At 46.8% G+C, this 20,682-nt stretch overlaps 4 protein-coding genes across 18 annotated transcripts in view; 2 read left to right on the top strand and 2 right to left on the bottom strand.

Moving 5' to 3' along the window:
* LOC127601883 (citrate synthase-lysine N-methyltransferase CSKMT, mitochondrial-like) overlaps positions 1-20,643 on the bottom strand; it is a 23,408-nt gene extending 2,765 nt beyond the window's left edge. Inside the window, exon 1 of the mRNA XM_052067548.1 lies at positions 20,499-20,643. The gene's annotated coding sequence lies outside the window, so the exon portion shown is untranslated. The remainder of the gene's footprint in view (positions 1-20,498) is intronic.
* LOC127601888 (ependymin-like) lies at positions 187-14,511 on the top strand. 10 transcript variants are annotated; one of them, XM_052067643.1, is made up of 6 exons: positions 187-304; positions 13,400-13,434; positions 13,519-13,653; positions 13,741-13,924; positions 14,017-14,104; positions 14,187-14,511. In XM_052067643.1, exons 1-6 carry the CDS (start codon positions 238-240, stop codon positions 14,302-14,304), a joined length of 627 nt encoding a protein of 208 aa, XP_051923603.1. In that variant the 5' UTR covers positions 187-237; the 3' UTR covers positions 14,305-14,511. The 10 variants fall into 10 exon arrangements, with proteins under 10 accessions (XP_051923603.1, XP_051923532.1, XP_051923574.1 ...); XM_052067572.1 differs by lacking the exons at positions 13,400-13,434; positions 13,519-13,653; positions 13,741-13,924; positions 14,017-14,104; positions 14,187-14,511 and adding exons at positions 383-417; positions 502-636; positions 724-907; positions 1,000-1,087; positions 1,170-1,494 and having other exon boundaries at positions 189-304; XM_052067614.1 differs by lacking the exons at positions 13,400-13,434; positions 13,519-13,653; positions 13,741-13,924; positions 14,017-14,104; positions 14,187-14,511 and adding exons at positions 9,061-9,095; positions 9,180-9,314; positions 9,402-9,585; positions 9,678-9,765; positions 9,848-10,172 and having other exon boundaries at positions 191-304.
* Positions 1,575-20,682, bottom strand: LOC127601814 (citrate synthase-lysine N-methyltransferase CSKMT, mitochondrial-like). Of its 6 annotated transcripts, XM_052067509.1 has the most exons (3): positions 20,519-20,682; positions 19,002-19,633; positions 2,110-2,258 (listed from the first exon to the last, which is right to left on the bottom strand). In XM_052067509.1, exons 1-3 carry the CDS (start codon positions 20,595-20,597, stop codon positions 2,250-2,252), a joined length of 720 nt encoding a protein of 239 aa, XP_051923469.1. In that variant the 5' UTR covers positions 20,598-20,682; the 3' UTR covers positions 2,110-2,249. The 6 variants fall into 6 exon arrangements, with proteins under 6 accessions (XP_051923462.1, XP_051923469.1, XP_051923461.1 ...); XM_052067502.1 differs by lacking the exon at positions 19,002-19,633 and having other exon boundaries at positions 1,575-2,258; XM_052067501.1 differs by lacking the exons at positions 2,110-2,258; positions 19,002-19,633 and adding an exon at positions 5,914-6,597.
* Positions 17,535-18,856, top strand: LOC127601932 (ependymin-like). Its single transcript, XM_052067655.1, has 6 exons — positions 17,535-17,660; positions 17,743-17,777; positions 17,864-17,998; positions 18,086-18,269; positions 18,362-18,449; positions 18,532-18,856. Exons 1-6 carry the CDS (start codon positions 17,594-17,596, stop codon positions 18,647-18,649), a joined length of 627 nt encoding a protein of 208 aa, XP_051923615.1. The 5' UTR covers positions 17,535-17,593; the 3' UTR covers positions 18,650-18,856.

Raw genomic sequence — 20,682 nt, 5'->3', positions numbered from 1 at the left:
TCACCGAAGTGACTTCACGTTCACACTTGAACAACATCCATGACCTTCTTAGCTTCCGAAGCAACTCTCACTCTTAATAGTTGAAATAAGTGACTCGGCGGAATCCGTTTTTACAAGGCAGGTGGCAATTAAACAACACGAAGAGGGCGAACCTTATCCCAGTTTGTGCGCGCTTATAAGGAAGTGACTCCGCCTCACTCGCTTATTGTTCCCCGTGAGCAGCGACGGCGTGCAAACATGAAACTTTTAGCTGTGCTCGCGTGCATCCTGGCGACATGCGTCGCCCAGAAGCCTCAACCGTGCGGTAAATATGCTCCCCCCCACTTCTTGCATTATATCTCTTATTTACTGTGTTCAACTTTGCTTCGCTTCTTCCCGACAGAGAGTCCTCCTCTTCTGAGCGGTCAACTCACTTTGGTACATTTTTTGTTTTTTTTCATCTCATGGTGTTGTCAAGGATTTCAATGAGCTCACTGAGATCTTATCTTTTTTTTTGTGTAGGCCACCCAGAACGAACAGCTTTGGGCTTTCGCCCGCTATCTGTATGACGCACTTGGACAAAGGATCAGGCTCCAGGAAATGGGATTTTACCAGAATAAGTCTTTCACCTACGACGCTCTTCTTCTCTACAGAGAGGTCAGTCATGTGACGTCACTGCAACCCCGAGACGGTAAAAGATTTGAAAACGGAAAACCACACTCGGGACCGTCTTCCGTCCACCAGGCCGTCATGTACGAGATTAACCATCAAGACCACACGTGCAAGAAAAGAGCCCTGCGGGTCGACTTCCACCCGATGGCAGTCCCGAGAAACTCGACTCTTCTGGGCCAGGCCGTCGTGGGGAGCTCGTCGGGTCCGGGTCAGGGTCTGCTCGTCAACACGTGGGCGGGCAAGCTTCATGACAACGGTGAGGGAGCGACTGCGGATGACGGCGCTTGGAAATAATATTCAGAAGTCCCCCCCTGTGTGGTCACTGTCTCTCTCATCTTTATCCTGCAGCGCCTTACTTTGTCACAGTGACCGAATTTGGATGCATTCCTGTCTCCACGTCCTACAGAACGTCGTCGTTCGGATGGATGGTGACGAGGCAAGTCATCGATGAGGTCATTTGATTTGTTTTGATGATAGCGTTGCTAATGTGGCTTATCGGGATTCCCGCTCCCCAACAGCTTCTTCAACAACGTCGTTGGCATTTCCGACCCCAACCAGCTCAACCCACCGGAATTCTGCCAAGACGCGCTGGACGAGGAGCCCGTCGACTTCTTCAGCTTGTTTCACATGAAATGAGCGCATGTGCGAGGGAATCGAAAATCCCCCCATCGAAAATCATCCTGTGTTACACCGTGATGCTAATTTGGTCGTCCCCTTGTCTTAAATACAGCGTCTTTGGAGATTTTTGAAGTGACCCAAAGTGCTTTTATTTTTTTAAATCAAATTTGTGTTCATTTGTCTGCTTTGCAACTGTGCTAACTCAGTAAAAGAGCTTCAAAACAACGATTGCATCAATGAATTGCCATCAAGAACGCGTCCGCAAACGTTTCATAGCGAAACGGATATTTCTATGTATTTATTTTTTGCACCGCAAAACCAAGATCAGTGTTTCACGGTTGTGATGGGGGGGGTCACCTGATAGCAGTAGTAACATACTCCTCTCCATTCCCCCACTTCCTGCACTGCGACACGTGCAGACCGGGCTTTCGTCTCCAGCCATACCAGCCTGGCATCTGGATCCTCGTCGGAAAACTGGAGCAGAGACCCCGAATGGCGCAGCACTTTCAAACATTGCTTCAGCACCAGGCCGGCGCTGCTTTTCCCTTCCTGGGATTTCAACAAGGCGTCCGTGGTGCCTTTGTCCACAATGAGATCCACACTGGCGGGACCAAAGTGTTTATGCAGCTGCGTACAGTCCAGCTCTACAAAGTCCAGCTGGGAAGAATGGTTGCCAGGTCGGACTGCTTCAGCTCGCACGTGCTCCCGCAAGAGCCGTACGGCCACGGGAGATATGTCCCCACACGTGACCCGAACTGGCACGGCACAGCGCTGGTAAACAGATGGACCCAAAGCGGAAGTGCCGCAGCCCAAATCCAGGACTTGCAGCCTGGCATCGGGACTGGCCATGGTCTGTAATACAGGCATGATAAAGTTTTGCACTGTTTCAAAGCCAAAGAACCACTCAAAATTCTTGAACGTCTTGCGGCTGCCTTCAGCATAGAAGCGGTCCCAGGTAGCTTTTTTGTCCATGTTTTCAATCATTTCAGCTAGATGGACACACAGAAGGACAGGCGGGTTAGATTAGATTTACACCATATTAAATAGGGCCTGGACGGCCGATTAAATCGGCCAGTTGCTGATTGTTTGTACTTTCATGTACTCTAACCATTTACAGCAGGTGTACAAAAGTAACATTGGTTCGATCCCATTTCTTTGAATCCTTAAAGACACACAATGAAATGTGTTGATATGGGCATGTCATTCAAAACAAAGCAAATCTGAAGTTTTACAAGCAATGCAAGATGTGGAAGGAATTGACTTGGAAGAGATATTTTAAACACATCCTAAAGGTGGGCTTTTTTAAAATAAATAAAAACAAAGTGCGGCCCGGTAGCCCAGTGGTTAGCACGTCGGCTTCACGGTGCGGAGGTACCGGGTTCGATTCCAGCTCCGGCCTCCCTGTGTGGAGTTTGCATGTTCTCCCCGGGCCTGCGTGGGTTTTCTCCGGGTGCTCCGGTTTCCTCCCACATTCCAAAAAACATGCATGGCAGGCTGATTGAACACACTAAAATTGTCCCTAGGTGTGTGGGGGAGTTTGCATGGTTGTTCGTGTCTGTGTGCCCTGCGATTGGCTGGCAACCGATTCAGGGTGTCCCCCGCCTACTGCCTGAAGACGGCTGGGATAGGCTCCAGCACCCCCCGTGACCCTTGTGAGGATCAAGCGGTATGGAAGATGAATGAATGAATAATAAAGGTTTATTCAACTATTCTTTTCGTAACTGTAATGAGGGGTTTGGTAACAAGAAAATGCTGACAATATGTCTCTTATTTATTACATTAAAATTTTAAAGTTCACATGATTGATTTGCTTTTTGCGCGCCACATAAAATGATGTGGCGGGGCCAAATCTAGCACCCCATACCTCGAGTTTGACACCTGTTGTTTAAAGTATTCCATCAGCCTGCCATGCATGTTTTTGGAATGTGCGAGGTAAGTGGATTACCCGGAGAAAACCCACACAGGCATGGGGAGAACATGCAAAATCCACACAGGAAGGTCAAACCCACGACCTCTGCACTGTGAGGTCAACGTGCTAACCACTCACCCACCGGGCCACCACATCTGAGGTTGTCAGGCAAGGCAAAATATCCTGCCGTTGTGTTTATGGGATCATCCATGTTTACTTAGTATTGTTTTTCAACATGGAACTAGTTATTACCGGTGTGCGTTAGCCTCACAAATACTTTTGAGTTGTGGTCTGACTGGTTTGAATCTCAGGAATCTCTCGGCCAACACAAACTAGGAGCAAAAGTCACCTGAATGTGACCTGAATACATGTTCGGTGTACTGCATAACACACCCTACACACCCACACACGCACACAATCACTAGTCGTCATGTGATTTCTTTATCAGCGCCGATTGACCTTGTTGTCATTGTGTCACACTTGCTCCTCGTCATGTGATTTCCAACTAATAAAATGTCGTCTGACTGTATGCTCATCCAGAAAAAAAAAACATCACAGGTGGTGGTGTAAAAAAAAAAAAGATAATAAATTCAACCTCCCCTTAAATTCTATGTATGCTTTGACCTCAGGTCCGTTGTGTTGAGAATAACTCAGGTGCGAGCAATCTATTTAGCACAGCGTGTCCTTCCGTGAGTGTAATTTGAGCGGCTCAAATGTGTCTAGCCTGCGTGTGTTGTGATATGCCGGAGCTGATGGCAGTACTGAACAAAATAAATACTGAAGAATTGTTGTGTCTTTTATTCATAGTGCGTGTGTTATCAACGAATGGTGTGGGGGAGAATTAAAACAGTTTTTCGGCAACGAAAGGAACAGCCACCAGACCCACCAGCTAGCAATCAACACACAGAAGCTAACAGCAAGCGTCCCATTCATCCTACTCCCTTGAACATCATAACAAGACTGATTTCTTTCTTTTTACTTTTTTATCTACCTTATTTTCTGTCAAATTATTACTGTATATGTTTTATGTTCAATAAAAAAACAAACAAACAAGCGTGGGGTGGTATCGGTTCCGTCATTAAAAAAAAAAAAAGGAGAAGGAAAATGTGTTAGCTGTGATACTTCCACAAATGTAAGTAAATGTGTTTTGTTCACGGGTCGTCACCGAAGTGACTTCACGTTCACACTTGAACAACATCCATGACCTTCTTAGCTTCCGAAGCAACTCTCACTCTTAATAGTTGAAATAAGTGACTCGGCGGAATCCGTTTTTACAAGGCAGGTGGCAATTAAACAACACGAAGAGGGCGAACCTTATCCCAGTTTGTGCGCGCTTATAAGGAAGTGACTCCGCCTCACTCGCTTATTGTTCCCCGTGAGCAGCGACGGCGTGCAAACATGAAACTTTTAGCTGTGCTCGCGTGCATCCTGGCGACATGCGTCGCCCAGAAGCCTCAACCGTGCGGTAAATATGCTCCCCCCCACTTCTTGCATTATATCTCTTATTTACTGTGTTCAACTTTGCTTCGCTTCTTCCCGACAGAGAGTCCTCCTCTTCTGAGCGGTCAACTCACTTTGGTACATTTTTTGTTTTTTTTCATCTCATGGTGTTGTCAAGGATTTCAATGAGCTCACTGAGATCTTATCTTTTTTTTTGTGTAGGCCACCCAGAACGAACAGCTTTGGGCTTTCGCCCGCTATCTGTATGACGCACTTGGACAAAGGATCAGGCTCCAGGAAATGGGATTTTACCAGAATAAGTCTTTCACCTACGACGCTCTTCTTCTCTACAGAGAGGTCAGTCATGTGACGTCACTGCAACCCCGAGACGGTAAAAGATTTGAAAACGGAAAACCACACTCGGGACCGTCTTCCGTCCACCAGGCCGTCATGTACGAGATTAACCATCAAGACCACACGTGCAAGAAAAGAGCCCTGCGGGTCGACTTCCACCCGATGGCAGTCCCGAGAAACTCGACTCTTCTGGGCCAGGCCGTCGTGGGGAGCTCGTCGGGTCCGGGTCAGGGTCTGCTCGTCAACACGTGGGCGGGCAAGCTTCATGACAACGGTGAGGGAGCGACTGCGGATGACGGCGCTTGGAAATAATATTCAGAAGTCCCCCCCTGTGTGGTCACTGTCTCTCTCATCTTTATCCTGCAGCGCCTTACTTTGTCACAGTGACCGAATTTGGATGCATTCCTGTCTCCACGTCCTACAGAACGTCGTCGTTCGGATGGATGGTGACGAGGCAAGTCATCGATGAGGTCATTTGATTTGTTTTGATGATAGCGTTGCTAATGTGGCTTATCGGGATTCCCGCTCCCCAACAGCTTCTTCAACAACGTCGTTGGCATTTCCGACCCCAACCAGCTCAACCCACCGGAATTCTGCCAAGACGCGCTGGACGAGGAGCCCGTCGACTTCTTCAGCTTGTTTCACATGAAATGAGCGCATGTGCGAGGGAATCGAAAATCCCCCCATCGAAAATCATCCTGTGTTACACCGTGATGCTAATTTGGTCGTCCCCTTGTCTTAAATACAGCGTCTTTGGAGATTTTTGAAGTGACCCAAAGTGCTTTTATTTTTTTAAATCAAATTTGTGTTCATTTGTCTGCTTTGCAACTGTGCTAACTCAGTAAAAGAGCTTCAAAACAACGATTGCATCAATGAATTGCCATCAAGAACGCGTCCGCAAACGTTTCATAGCGAAACGGATATTTCTATGTATTTATTTTTTGCACCGCAAAACCAAGATCAGTGTTTCACGGTTGTGATGGGGGGGGTCACCTGATAGCAGTAGTAACATACTCCTCTCCATTCCCCCACTTCCTGCACTGCGACACGTGCAGACCGGGCTTTCGTCTCCAGCCATACCAGCCTGGCATCTGGATCCTCGTCGGAAAACTGGAGCAGAGACCCCGAATGGCGCAGCACTTTCAAACATTGCTTCAGCACCAGGCCGGCGCTGCTTTTCCCTTCCTGGGATTTCAACAAGGCGTCCGTGGTGCCTTTGTCCACAATGAGATCCACACTGGCGGGACCAAAGTGTTTATGCAGCTGCGTACAGTCCAGCTCTACAAAGTCCAGCTGGGAAGAATGGTTGCCAGGTCGGACTGCTTCAGCTCGCACGTGCTCCCGCAAGAGCCGTACGGCCACGGGAGATATGTCCCCACACGTGACCCGAACTGGCACGGCACAGCGCTGGTAAACAGATGGACCCAAAGCGGAAGTGCCGCAGCCCAAATCCAGGACTTGCAGCCTGGCATCGGGACTGGCCATGGTCTGTAATACAGGCATGATAAAGTTTTGCACTGTTTCAAAGCCAAAGAACCACTCAAAATTCTTGAACGTCTTGCGGCTGCCTTCAGCATAGAAGCGGTCCCAGGTAGCTTTTTTGTCCATGTTTTCAATCATTTCAGCTAGATGGACACACAGAAGGACAGGCGGGTTAGATTAGATTTACACCATATTAAATAGGGCCTGGACGGCCGATTAAATCGGCCAGTTGCTGATTGTTTGTACTTTCATGTACTCTAACCATTTACAGCAGGTGTACAAAAGTAACATTGGTTCGATCCCATTTCTTTGAATCCTTAAAGACACACAATGAAATGTGTTGATATGGGCATGTCATTCAAAACAAAGCAAATCTGAAGTTTTACAAGCAATGCAAGATGTGGAAGGAATTGACTTGGAAGAGATATTTTAAACACATCCTAAAGGTGGGCTTTTTTAAAATAAATAAAAACAAAGTGCGGCCCGGTAGCCCAGTGGTTAGCACGTCGGCTTCACGGTGCGGAGGTACCGGGTTCGATTCCAGCTCCGGCCTCCCTGTGTGGAGTTTGCATGTTCTCCCCGGGCCTGCGTGGGTTTTCTCCGGGTGCTCCGGTTTCCTCCCACATTCCAAAAAACATGCATGGCAGGCTGATTGAACACACTAAAATTGTCCCTAGGTGTGTGGGGGAGTTTGCATGGTTGTTCGTGTCTGTGTGCCCTGCGATTGGCTGGCAACCGATTCAGGGTGTCCCCCGCCTACTGCCTGAAGACGGCTGGGATAGGCTCCAGCACCCCCCGTGACCCTTGTGAGGATCAAGCGGTATGGAAGATGAATGAATGAATAATAAAGGTTTATTCAACTATTCTTTTCGTAACTGTAATGAGGGGTTTGGTAACAAGAAAATGCTGACAATATGTCTCTTATTTATTACATTAAAATTTTAAAGTTCACATGATTGATTTGCTTTTTGCGCGCCACATAAAATGATGTGGCGGGGCCAAATCTAGCACCCCATACCTCGAGTTTGACACCTGTTGTTTAAAGTATTCCATCAGCCTGCCATGCATGTTTTTGGAATGTGCGAGGTAAGTGGATTACCCGGAGAAAACCCACACAGGCATGGGGAGAACATGCAAAATCCACACAGGAAGGTCAAACCCACGACCTCTGCACTGTGAGGTCAACGTGCTAACCACTCACCCACCGGGCCACCACATCTGAGGTTGTCAGGCAAGGCAAAATATCCTGCCGTTGTGTTTATGGGATCATCCATGTTTACTTAGTATTGTTTTTCAACATGGAACTAGTTATTACCGGTGTGCGTTAGCCTCACAAATACTTTTGAGTTGTGGTCTGACTGGTTTGAATCTCAGGAATCTCTCGGCCAACACAAACTAGGAGCAAAAGTCACCTGAATGTGACCTGAATACATGTTCGGTGTACTGCATAACACACCCTACACACCCACACACGCACACAATCACTAGTCGTCATGTGATTTCTTTATCAGCGCCGATTGACCTTGTTGTCATTGTGTCACACTTGCTCCTCGTCATGTGATTTCCAACTAATAAAATGTCGTCTGACTGTATGCTCATCCAGAAAAAAAAAACATCACAGGTGGTGGTGTAAAAAAAAAAAAGATAATAAATTCAACCTCCCCTTAAATTCTATGTATGCTTTGACCTCAGGTCCGTTGTGTTGAGAATAACTCAGGTGCGAGCAATCTATTTAGCACAGCGTGTCCTTCCGTGAGTGTAATTTGAGCGGCTCAAATGTGTCTAGCCTGCGTGTGTTGTGATATGCCGGAGCTGATGGCAGTACTGAACAAAATAAATACTGAAGAATTGTTGTGTCTTTTATTCATAGTGCGTGTGTTATCAACGAATGGTGTGGGGGAGAATTAAAACAGTTTTTCGGCAACGAAAGGAACAGCCACCAGACCCACCAGCTAGCAATCAACACACAGAAGCTAACAGCAAGCGTCCCATTCATCCTACTCCCTTGAACATCATAACAAGACTGATTTCTTTCTTTTTACTTTTTTATCTACCTTATTTTCTGTCAAATTATTACTGTATATGTTTTATGTTCAATAAAAAAACAAACAAACAAGCGTGGGGTGGTATCGGTTCCGTCATTAAAAAAAAAAAAAGGAGAAGGAAAATGTGTTAGCTGTGATACTTCCACAAATGTAAGTAAATGTGTTTTGTTCACGGGTCGTCACCGAAGTGACTTCACGTTCACACTTGAACAACATCCATGACCTTCTTAGCTTCCGAAGCAACTCTCACTCTTAATAGTTGAAATAAGTGACTCGGCGGAATCCGTTTTTACAAGGCAGGTGGCAATTAAACAACACGAAGAGGGCGAACCTTATCCCAGTTTGTGCGCGCTTATAAGGAAGTGACTCCGCCTCACTCGCTTATTGTTCCCCGTGAGCAGCGACGGCGTGCAAACATGAAACTTTTAGCTGTGCTCGCGTGCATCCTGGCGACATGCGTCGCCCAGAAGCCTCAACCGTGCGGTAAATATGCTCCCCCCCACTTCTTGCATTATATCTCTTATTTACTGTGTTCAACTTTGCTTCGCTTCTTCCCGACAGAGAGTCCTCCTCTTCTGAGCGGTCAACTCACTTTGGTACATTTTTTGTTTTTTTTCATCTCATGGTGTTGTCAAGGATTTCAATGAGCTCACTGAGATCTTATCTTTTTTTTTGTGTAGGCCACCCAGAACGAACAGCTTTGGGCTTTCGCCCGCTATCTGTATGACGCACTTGGACAAAGGATCAGGCTCCAGGAAATGGGATTTTACCAGAATAAGTCTTTCACCTACGACGCTCTTCTTCTCTACAGAGAGGTCAGTCATGTGACGTCACTGCAACCCCGAGACGGTAAAAGATTTGAAAACGGAAAACCACACTCGGGACCGTCTTCCGTCCACCAGGCCGTCATGTACGAGATTAACCATCAAGACCACACGTGCAAGAAAAGAGCCCTGCGGGTCGACTTCCACCCGATGGCAGTCCCGAGAAACTCGACTCTTCTGGGCCAGGCCGTCGTGGGGAGCTCGTCGGGTCCGGGTCAGGGTCTGCTCGTCAACACGTGGGCGGGCAAGCTTCATGACAACGGTGAGGGAGCGACTGCGGATGACGGCGCTTGGAAATAATATTCAGAAGTCCCCCCCTGTGTGGTCACTGTCTCTCTCATCTTTATCCTGCAGCGCCTTACTTTGTCACAGTGACCGAATTTGGATGCATTCCTGTCTCCACGTCCTACAGAACGTCGTCGTTCGGATGGATGGTGACGAGGCAAGTCATCGATGAGGTCATTTGATTTGTTTTGATGATAGCGTTGCTAATGTGGCTTATCGGGATTCCCGCTCCCCAACAGCTTCTTCAACAACGTCGTTGGCATTTCCGACCCCAACCAGCTCAACCCACCGGAATTCTGCCAAGACGCGCTGGACGAGGAGCCCGTCGACTTCTTCAGCTTGTTTCACATGAAATGAGCGCATGTGCGAGGGAATCGAAAATCCCCCCATCGAAAATCATCCTGTGTTACACCGTGATGCTAATTTGGTCGTCCCCTTGTCTTAAATACAGCGTCTTTGGAGATTTTTGAAGTGACCCAAAGTGCTTTTATTTTTTTAAATCAAATTTGTGTTCATTTGTCTGCTTTGCAACTGTGCTAACTCAGTAAAAGAGCTTCAAAACAACGATTGCATCAATGAATTGCCATCAAGAACGCGTCCGCAAACGTTTCATAGCGAAACGGATATTTCTATGTATTTATTTTTTGCACCGCAAAACCAAGATCAGTGTTTCACGGTTGTGATGGGGGGGGTCACCTGATAGCAGTAGTAACATACTCCTCTCCATTCCCCCACTTCCTGCACTGCGACACGTGCAGACCGGGCTTTCGTCTCCAGCCATACCAGCCTGGCATCTGGATCCTCGTCGGAAAACTGGAGCAGAGACCCCGAATGGCGCAGCACTTTCAAACATTGCTTCAGCACCAGGCCGGCGCTGCTTTTCCCTTCCTGGGATTTCAACAAGGCGTCCGTGGTGCCTTTGTCCACAATGAGATCCACACTGGCGGGACCAAAGTGTTTATGCAGCTGCGTACAGTCCAGCTCTACAAAGTCCAGCTGGGAAGAATGGTTGCCAGGTCGGACTGCTTCAGCTCGCACGTGCTCCCGCAAGAGCCGTACGGCCACGGGAGATATGTCCCCACACGTGACCCGAACTGGCACGGCACAGCGCTGGTAAACAGATGGACCCAAAGCGGAAGTGCCGCAGCCCAAATCCAGGACTTGCAGCCTGGCATCGGGACTGGCCATGGTCTGTAATACAGGCATGATAAAGTTTTGCACTGTTTCAAAGCCAAAGAACCACTCAAAATTCTTGAACGTCTTGCGGCTGCCTTCAGCATAGAAGCGGTCCCAGGTAGCTTTTTTGTCCATGTTTTCAATCATTTCAGCTAGATGGACACACAGAAGGACAGGCGGGTTAGATTAGATTTACACCATATTAAATAGGGCCTGGACGGCCGATTAAATCGGCCAGTTGCTGATTGTTTGTACTTTCATGTACTCTAACCATTTACAGCAGGTGTACAAAAGTAACATTGGTTCGATCCCATTTCTTTGAATCCTTAAAGACACACAATGAAATGTGTTGATATGGGCATGTCATTCAAAACAAAGCAAATCTGAAGTTTTACAAGCAATGCAAGATGTGGAAGGAATTGACTTGGAAGAGATATTTTAAACACATCCTAAAGGTGGGCTTTTTTAAAATAAATAAAAACAAAGTGCGGCCCGGTAGCCCAGTGGTTAGCACGTCGGCTTCACGGTGCGGAGGTACCGGGTTCGATTCCAGCTCCGGCCTCCCTGTGTGGAGTTTGCATGTTCTCCCCGGGCCTGCGTGGGTTTTCTCCGGGTGCTCCGGTTTCCTCCCACATTCCAAAAAACATGCATGGCAGGCTGATTGAACACACTAAAATTGTCCCTAGGTGTGTGGGGGAGTTTGCATGGTTGTTCGTGTCTGTGTGCCCTGCGATTGGCTGGCAACCGATTCAGGGTGTCCCCCGCCTACTGCCTGAAGACGGCTGGGATAGGCTCCAGCACCCCCCGTGACCCTTGTGAGGATCAAGCGGTATGGAAGATGAATGAATGAATAATAAAGGTTTATTCAACTATTCTTTTCGTAACTGTAATGAGGGGTTTGGTAACAAGAAAATGCTGACAATATGTCTCTTATTTATTACATTAAAATTTTAAAGTTCACATGATTGATTTGCTTTTTGCGCGCCACATAAAATGATGTGGCGGGGCCAAATCTAGCACCCCATACCTCGAGTTTGACACCTGTTGTTTAAAGTATTCCATCAGCCTGCCATGCATGTTTTTGGAATGTGCGAGGTAAGTGGATTACCCGGAGAAAACCCACACAGGCATGGGGAGAACATGCAAAATCCACACAGGAAGGTCAAACCCACGACCTCTGCACTGTGAGGTCAACGTGCTAACCACTCACCCACCGGGCCACCACATCTGAGGTTGTCAGGCAAGGCAAAATATCCTGCCGTTGTGTTTATGGGATCATCCATGTTTACTTAGTATTGTTTTTCAACATGGAACTAGTTATTACCGGTGTGCGTTAGCCTCACAAATACTTTTGAGTTGTGGTCTGACTGGTTTGAATCTCAGGAATCTCTCGGCCAACACAAACTAGGAGCAAAAGTCACCTGAATGTGACCTGAATACATGTTCGGTGTACTGCATAACACACCCTACACACCCACACACGCACACAATCACTAGTCGTCATGTGATTTCTTTATCAGCGCCGATTGACCTTGTTGTCATTGTGTCACACTTGCTCCTCGTCATGTGATTTCCAACTAATAAAATGTCGTCTGACTGTATGCTCATCCAGAAAAAAAAAACATCACAGGTGGTGGTGTAAAAAAAAAAAAGATAATAAATTCAACCTCCCCTTAAATTCTATGTATGCTTTGACCTCAGGTCCGTTGTGTTGAGAATAACTCAGGTGCGAGCAATCTATTTAGCACAGCGTGTCCTTCCGTGAGTGTAATTTGAGCGGCTCAAATGTGTCTAGCCTGCGTGTGTTGTGATATGCCGGAGCTGATGGCAGTACTGAACAAAATAAATACTGAAGAATTGTTGTGTCTTTTATTCATAGTGCGTGTGTTATCAACGAATGGTGTGGGGGAGAATTAAAACAGTTTTTCGGCAACGAAAGGAACAGCCACCAGACCCACCAGCTAGCAATCAACACACAGAAGCTAACAGCAAGCGTCCCATTCATCCTACTCCCTTGAACATCATAACAAGACTGATTTCTTTCTTTTTACTTTTTTATCTACCTTATTTTCTGTCAAATTATTACTGTATATGTTTTATGTTCAATAAAAAAACAAACAAACAAGCGTGGGGTGGTATCGGTTCCGTCATTAAAAAAAAAAAAAGGAGAAGGAAAATGTGTTAGCTGTGATACTTCCACAAATGTAAGTAAATGTGTTTTGTTCACGGGTCGTCACCGAAGTGACTTCACGTTCACACTTGAACAACATCCATGACCTTCTTAGCTTCCGAAGCAACTCTCACTCTTAATAGTTGAAATAAGTGACTCGGCGGAATCCGTTTTTACAAGGCAGGTGGCAATTAAACAACACGAAGAGGGCGAACCTTATCCCAGTTTGTGCGCGCTTATAAGGAAGTGACTCCGCCTCACTCGCTTATTGTTCCCCGTGAGCAGCGACGGCGTGCAAACATGAAACTTTTAGCTGTGCTCGCGTGCATCCTGGCGACATGCGTCGCCCAGAAGCCTCAACCGTGCGGTAAATATGCTCCCCCCCACTTCTTGCATTATATCTCTTATTTACTGTGTTCAACTTTGCTTCGCTTCTTCCCGACAGAGAGTCCTCCTCTTCTGAGCGGTCAACTCACTTTGGTACATTTTTTGTTTTTTTTCATCTCATGGTGTTGTCAAGGATTTCAATGAGCTCACTGAGATCTTATCTTTTTTTTTGTGTAGGCCACCCAGAACGAACAGCTTTGGGCTTTCGCCCGCTATCTGTATGACGCACTTGGACAAAGGATCAGGCTCCAGGAAATGGGATTTTACCAGAATAAGTCTTTCACCTACGACGCTCTTCTTCTCTACAGAGAGGTCAGTCATGTGACGTCACTGCAACCCCGAGACGGTAAAAGATTTGAAAACGGAAAACCACACTCGGGACCGTCTTCCGTCCACCAGGCCGTCATGTACGAGATTAACCATCAAGACCACACGTGCAAGAAAAGAGCCCTGCGGGTCGACTTCCACCCGATGGCAGTCCCGAGAAACTCGACTCTTCTGGGCCAGGCCGTCGTGGGGAGCTCGTCGGGTCCGGGTCAGGGTCTGCTCGTCAACACGTGGGCGGGCAAGCTTCATGACAACGGTGAGGGAGCGACTGCGGATGACGGCGCTTGGAAATAATATTCAGAAGTCCCCCCCTGTGTGGTCACTGTCTCTCTCATCTTTATCCTGCAGCGCCTTACTTTGTCACAGTGACCGAATTTGGATGCATTCCTGTCTCCACGTCCTACAGAACGTCGTCGTTCGGATGGATGGTGACGAGGCAAGTCATCGATGAGGTCATTTGATTTGTTTTGATGATAGCGTTGCTAATGTGGCTTATCGGGATTCCCGCTCCCCAACAGCTTCTTCAACAACGTCGTTGGCATTTCCGACCCCAACCAGCTCAACCCACCGGAATTCTGCCAAGACGCGCTGGACGAGGAGCCCGTCGACTTCTTCAGCTTGTTTCACATGAAATGAGCGCATGTGCGAGGGAATCGAAAATCCCCCCATCGAAAATCATCCTGTGTTACACCGTGATGCTAATTTGGTCGTCCCCTTGTCTTAAATACAGCGTCTTTGGAGATTTTTGAAGTGACCCAAAGTGCTTTTATTTTTTTAAATCAAATTTGTGTTCATTTGTCTGCTTTGCAACTGTGCTAACTCAGTAAAAGAGCTTCAAAACAACGATTGCATCAATGAATTGCCATCAAGAACGCGTCCGCAAACGTTTCATAGCGAAACGGATATTTCTATGTATTTATTTTTTGCACCGCAAAACCAAGATCAGTGTTTCACGGTTGTGATGGGGGGGGTCACCTGATAGCAGTAGTAACATACTCCTCTCCATTCCCCCACTTCCTGCACTGCGACACGTGCAGACCGGGCTTTCGTCTCCAGCCATACCAGCCTGGCATCTGGATCCTCGTCGGAAAACTGGAGCAGAGACCCCGAATGGCGCAGCACTTTCAAACATTGCTTCAGCACCAGGCCGGCGCTGCTTTTCCCTTCCTGGGATTTCAACAAGGCGTCCGTGGTGCCTTTGTCCACAATGAGATCCACACTGGCGGGACCAAAGTGTTTATGCAGCTGCGTACAGTCCAGCTCTACAAAGTCCAGCTGGGAAGAATGGTTGCCAGGTCGGACTGCTTCAGCTCGCACGTGCTCCCGCAAGAGCCGTACGGCCACGGGAGATATGTCCCCACACGTGACCCGAACTGGCACGGCACAGCGCTGGTAAACAGATGGACCCAAAGCGGAAGTGCCGCAGCCCAAATCCAGGACTTGCAGCCTGGCATCGGGACTGGCCATGGTCTGTAATACAGGCATGATAAAGTTTTGCACTGTTTCAAAGCCAAAGAACCACTCAAAATTCTTGAACGTCTTGCGGCTGCCTTCAGCATAGAAGCGGTCCCAGGTAGCTTTTTTGTCCATGTTTTCAATCATTTCAGCTAGATGGACACACAGAAGGACAGGCGGGTTAGATTAGATTTACACCATATTAAATAGGGCCTGGACGGCCGATTAAATCGGCCAGTTGCTGATTGTTTGTACTTTCATGTACTCTAACCATTTACAGCAGGTGTACAAAAGTAACATTGGTTCGATCCCATTTCTTTGAATCCTTAAAGACACACAATGAAATGTGTTGATATGGGCATGTCATTCAAAACAAAGCAAATCTGAAGTTTTACAAGCAATGCAAGATGTGGAAGGAATTGACTTGGAAGAGATATTTTAAACACATCCTAAAGGTGGGCTTTTTTAAAATAAATAAAAACAAAGTGCGGCCCGGTAGCCCAGTGGTTAGCACGTCGGCTTCACGGTGCGGAGGTACCGGGTTCGATTCCAGCTCCGGCCTCCCTGTGTGGAGTTTGCATGTTCTCCCCGGGCCTGCGTGGGTTTTCTCCGGGTGCTCCGGTTTCCTCCCACATTCCAAAAAACATGCATGGCAGGCTGATTGAACACACTAAAATTGTCCCTAGGTGTGTGGGGGAGTTTGCATGGTTGTTCGTGTCTGTGTGCCCTGCGATTGGCTGGCAACCGATTCAGGGTGTCCCCCGCCTACTGCCTGAAGACGGCTGGGATAGGCTCCAGCACCCCCCGTGACCCTTGTGAGGATCAAGCGGTATGGAAGATGAATGAATGAATAATAAAGGTTTATTCAACTATTCTTTTCGTAACTGTAATGAGGGGTTTGGTAACAAGAAAATGCTGACAATATGTCTCTTATTTATTACATTAAAATTTTAAAGTTCACATGATTGATTTGCTTTTTGCGCGCCACATAAAATGATGTGGCGGGGCCAAATCTAGCACCCCATACCTCGAGTTTGACACCTGTTGTTTAAAGTATTCCATCAGCCTGCCATGCATGTTTTTGGAATGTGCGAGGTAAGTGGATTACCCGGAGAAAACCCACACAGGCATGGGGAGAACATGCAAAATCCACACAGGAAGGTCAAACCCACGACCTCTGCACTGTGAGGTCAACGTGCTAACCACTCACCCACCGGGCCACCACATCTGAGGTTGTCAGGCAAGGCAAAATATCCTGCCGTTGTGTTTATGGGATCATCCATGTTTACTTAGTATTGTTTTTCAACATGGAACTAGTTATTACCGGTGTGCGTTAGCCTCACAAATACTTTTGAGTTGTGGTCTGACTGGTTTGAATCTCAGGAATCTCTCGGCCAACACAAACTAGGAGCAAAAGTCACCTGAATGTGACCTGAATACATGTTCGGTGTACTGCATAACACACCCTACACACCCACACACGCACACAATCACTAGTCGTCATGTGATTTCTTTATCAGCGCCGATTGACCTTGTTGTCATTGTGTCACACTTGCTCCTCGTCATGTGATTTCCAACTAATAAAATGTCGTCTGACTGTATGCTCATCCAGAAAAAAAAAACATCACAGGTGGTGGTGTAAAAAAAAAAAAGATAATAAATTCAACCTCCCCTTAAATTCTATGTATGCTTTGACCTCAGGTCCGTTGTGTTGAGAATAACTCAGGTGCGAGCAATCTATTTAGCACAGCGTGTCCTTCCGTGAGTGTAATTTGAGCGGCTCAAATGTGTCTAGCCTGCGTGTGTTGTGATATGCCGGAGCTGATGGCAGTACTGAACAAAATAAATACTGAAGAATTGTTGTGTCTTTTATTCATAGTGCGTGTGTTATCAACGAATGGTGTGGGGGAGAATTAAAACAGTTTTTCGGCAACGAAAGGAACAGCCACCAGACCCACCAGCTAGCAATCAACACACAGAAGCTAACAGCAAGCGTCCCATTCATCCTACTCCCTTGAACATCATAACAAGACTGATTTCTTTCTTTTTACTTTTTTATCTACCTTATTTTCTGTCAAATTATTACTGTATATGTTTTATGTTCAATAAAAAAACAAACAAACAAGCGTGGGGTGGTATCGGTTCCGTCATTAAAAAAAAAAAAAGGAGAAGGAAAATGTGTTAGCTGTGATACTTCCACAAATGTAAGTAAATGTGTTTTGTTCACGGGTCGTCACCGAAGTGACTTCACGTTCACACTTGAACAACATCCATGACCTTCTTAGCTTCCAAAGCAACTCTCACTCTGAATAGTTGAAATAAGTGACTCGGCGGAATCCGTTTTTACAAGGCAGGTGGCAATTAAACGACGCGAAGAGGGCGAACCTTATCCCAGTTTGTGCGCGCTTATAAGGAAGTGACTCCGCCTCACTCGCTTATTGTTCCCCGTGAGCAGCGACGGCGTGCAAACATGAAACTTTTAGCTGTGCTCGCCTGCATCCTGGCGACATGCGTCGCCCAGAAGCCTCAACCGTGCGGTAAATATGCTCCCCCCCCCCCACTTCTTGCATTATATCTCTTATTTACTGTGTTCAACTTTGCTTTGCTTCTTCCCGACAGAGAGTCCTCCTCTTCTGAGCGGCCAACTCACTTTGGTACATTTTTTGTTTTTTTTCATCTCATGGTGTTGTCAAGGATTTCACAATGAGCTCACTGAGATCTTATCTTTTTTTTTGTGTAGGCCACCCAGAACGAACAGCTTTGGGCTTTCGCCCGCTATCTGTATGACGCACTGGGACAACGGATCAGGCTCCAGGAAATGGGATTTTACCAGAATAAGTCTTTCACCTACGACGCTCTTCTTCTCTACAGAGAGGTCAGTCATGTAACGTCACTGCAACCCCGAGACGGTAAAAGATTTGAAAACGGAAAACCACACTCGGGACCGTCTTCCGTCCACCAGGCCGTCATGTACGAGATTAACCATCAAGACCACACGTGCAAGAAAAGAGCCCTGCGGGTCGACTTCCACCCGATGGCAGTCCCGAGAAACTCGACTCTTCTGGGCCAGGCCGTCGTGGGGAGCTCGTCGGGTCCGGGTCAGGGTCTGCTCGTCAACACGTGGGCGGGCAAGCTTCATGACAACGGTGAGGGAGCGACTGCGGATGACGGCGCTTGGAAATAATATTCAGAAGTCCCCCCCTGTGTGGTCACTGTCTCTCTCATCTTTATCCTGCAGCGCCTTACTTTGTCACAGTGACCGAATTTGGATGCATTCCTGTCTCCACGTCCTACAGAACGTCGTCGTTCGGATGGATGGTGACGAGGCAAGTCATCGATGAGGTCATTTGATTTGTTTTGATGATAGCGTTGCTAATGTGGCTTATCGGGATTCCCGCTCCCCAACAGCTTCTTCAACAACGTCGTTGGCATTTCCGACCCCAACCAGCTCAACCCACCGGAATTCTGCCAAGACGCGCTGGATGAGGAGCCCGTCGACTTCTTCAGCTTGTTCCACATGAAATGAGCGCATGCGCGAGGGAATCGAAAATCCCCCCATCGAAAATCATCCTGTGTTACACCGTGATGCTAATTTGGTCGTCCCCTTGTCTTAAATACAGCGTCTTTGCAGATTTTTGAAGTGACCCAAAGTGCTTTTATTTTTTTAAATCAAATTTGTGTTCATTTGTCTGCTTTGCAACTGTGCTAACTCAGTAAAAGAGCTTCAAAACAACGATTGCATCAATGAATTTCCATCAAGAACGCGCCCGGAAACGTTTCATAGCGAAACGGATATTTTTATGTATTTATTTTTTGCACCGCAAAACCAAGATCAGTCAGTGTTGCACGGTTGTGATGGGGGGGGGGGGGGGGGTCACCTGATAGCAGTAGTAACATACTCCTCTCCATTCCCCCACTTCCTGCACTGCGACACGTGCAGACCGGGCTTTCGTCTCCAGCCATACCAGCCTGGCATCTGGATCCTCGTCGGAAAACTGGAGCAGAGACCCCGAATGGCGCAGCACTTTCAAACATTGCTTCAGCACCAGGCCGGCGCTGCTTTTCCCTTCCTGGGATTTCAACAAGGCGTCCGTGGTGCCTTTGTCCACAATGAGATCCACACTGGCGGGACCAAAGTGTTTATGCAGCTGCGTACAGTCCAGCTCTACAAAGTCCAGCTGGGAAGAATGGTTGCCAGGTCGGACTGCTTCAGCTCGCACGTGCTCCCGCAAGAGCCGTACGGCCACGGGAGATATGTCCCCACACGTGACCCGAACTGGCACGGGACAGCGCTGGTAAACAGATGGACCCAAAGCGGAAGTGCCGCAGCCCAAATCCAGGACTTGCAGCCTGGCATCGGGACTGGCCATGGTCTGTAATACAGGCATGATAAAGTTTTGCACTGTTTCAAAGCCAAAGAACCACTCAAAATTCTTGAACGTCTTGCGGCTGACTTCAGCATAGAAGCGGTCCCAGGTAGCTTTTTTGTCCATGTTTTCAATCATTTCAGCTAGATGGACACACAGAATGACAGGCGGGTTAGATTAGATTTACACCATATTAAATAGGGCCTGGACGGCCGATTAAATCGGCCAGTTGCTGATTGTTTGTACTTTCATGTACTCTAACCATTTACAGCAGGTGTACAAAAGTAACATTGGTTCGATCCCATTTCTTTGAATCCTTAAAAATACACAATGAAATGTGTTGATATGGGCATGTCATTCAAAACAAAGCAAATCTGAAGTTTTACAAGCAATGCAAGATGTGGAAGGAATTGACTTGGAAGAGATATTTTAAACACAACCTAAAGGTGGACTTTTTTAAAATAAATAAAAACAAAGTGCAAGATAAATCAAACAAATGTATTAAATATGACACACATTCAACTCATGGTCATCCAAAGACACATCCACCAATCATGAACACCCTTACAACTTCATTACGTTTGTTGCTGTCACTGGATATTTGTGTTTCATTGTAATTATATAGTTGATTTTCATCTGCGCTTTATACAAAATGTGTATTTTATGAACACGTGAAAAGAAGGATAAAAATTGCCACTAATGTAGTGCATTTTTAAAATAAAAATGCTATAATGGGATAAATAGGGAACCAAAACGTTCATTTTAACGATATAATTAGAGTTGACCCGGTTATTCGCGGGGGACCTGGAAATACGTTATTCTGGGGGTCTTTCAGGTATTACATTTAATACACATAATATGAATTACTGTTAAGCAGGTTTTTAAAAAATGTGTTGCACTTCCGTCAACAAAGTGCTATTAGCACATGAGCTAAAATAGCATTGCACGAGGTACCGCGAGATTACCAAAAAGGGCAGAACGCCACAAACAAAAGAACAAAATTAATACCGTTACGTCGTGAAACGTACAGCTAAGGGAAGAGTAAAGTCGTAAACATGCTGAAAATATCCTCGGGCTTGTCAAAAATGACTTCGCCAGCGGAATCATAGCGACTTGTTGTCCGAGCTCCAGAGATATGGTGTCAGGAGGGCTGACTCGGATCTTAAATTAAAAACATGGACTACAAAATCTG

This window comes from Hippocampus zosterae, chromosome 1 (assembly GCF_025434085.1).
Source record: "Hippocampus zosterae strain Florida chromosome 1, ASM2543408v3, whole genome shotgun sequence".
Classification (NCBI taxonomy): Eukaryota; Metazoa; Chordata; class Actinopteri; order Syngnathiformes; family Syngnathidae; genus Hippocampus; species Hippocampus zosterae.
This window is presented reverse-complemented; position numbering and strand designations above follow the sequence as displayed.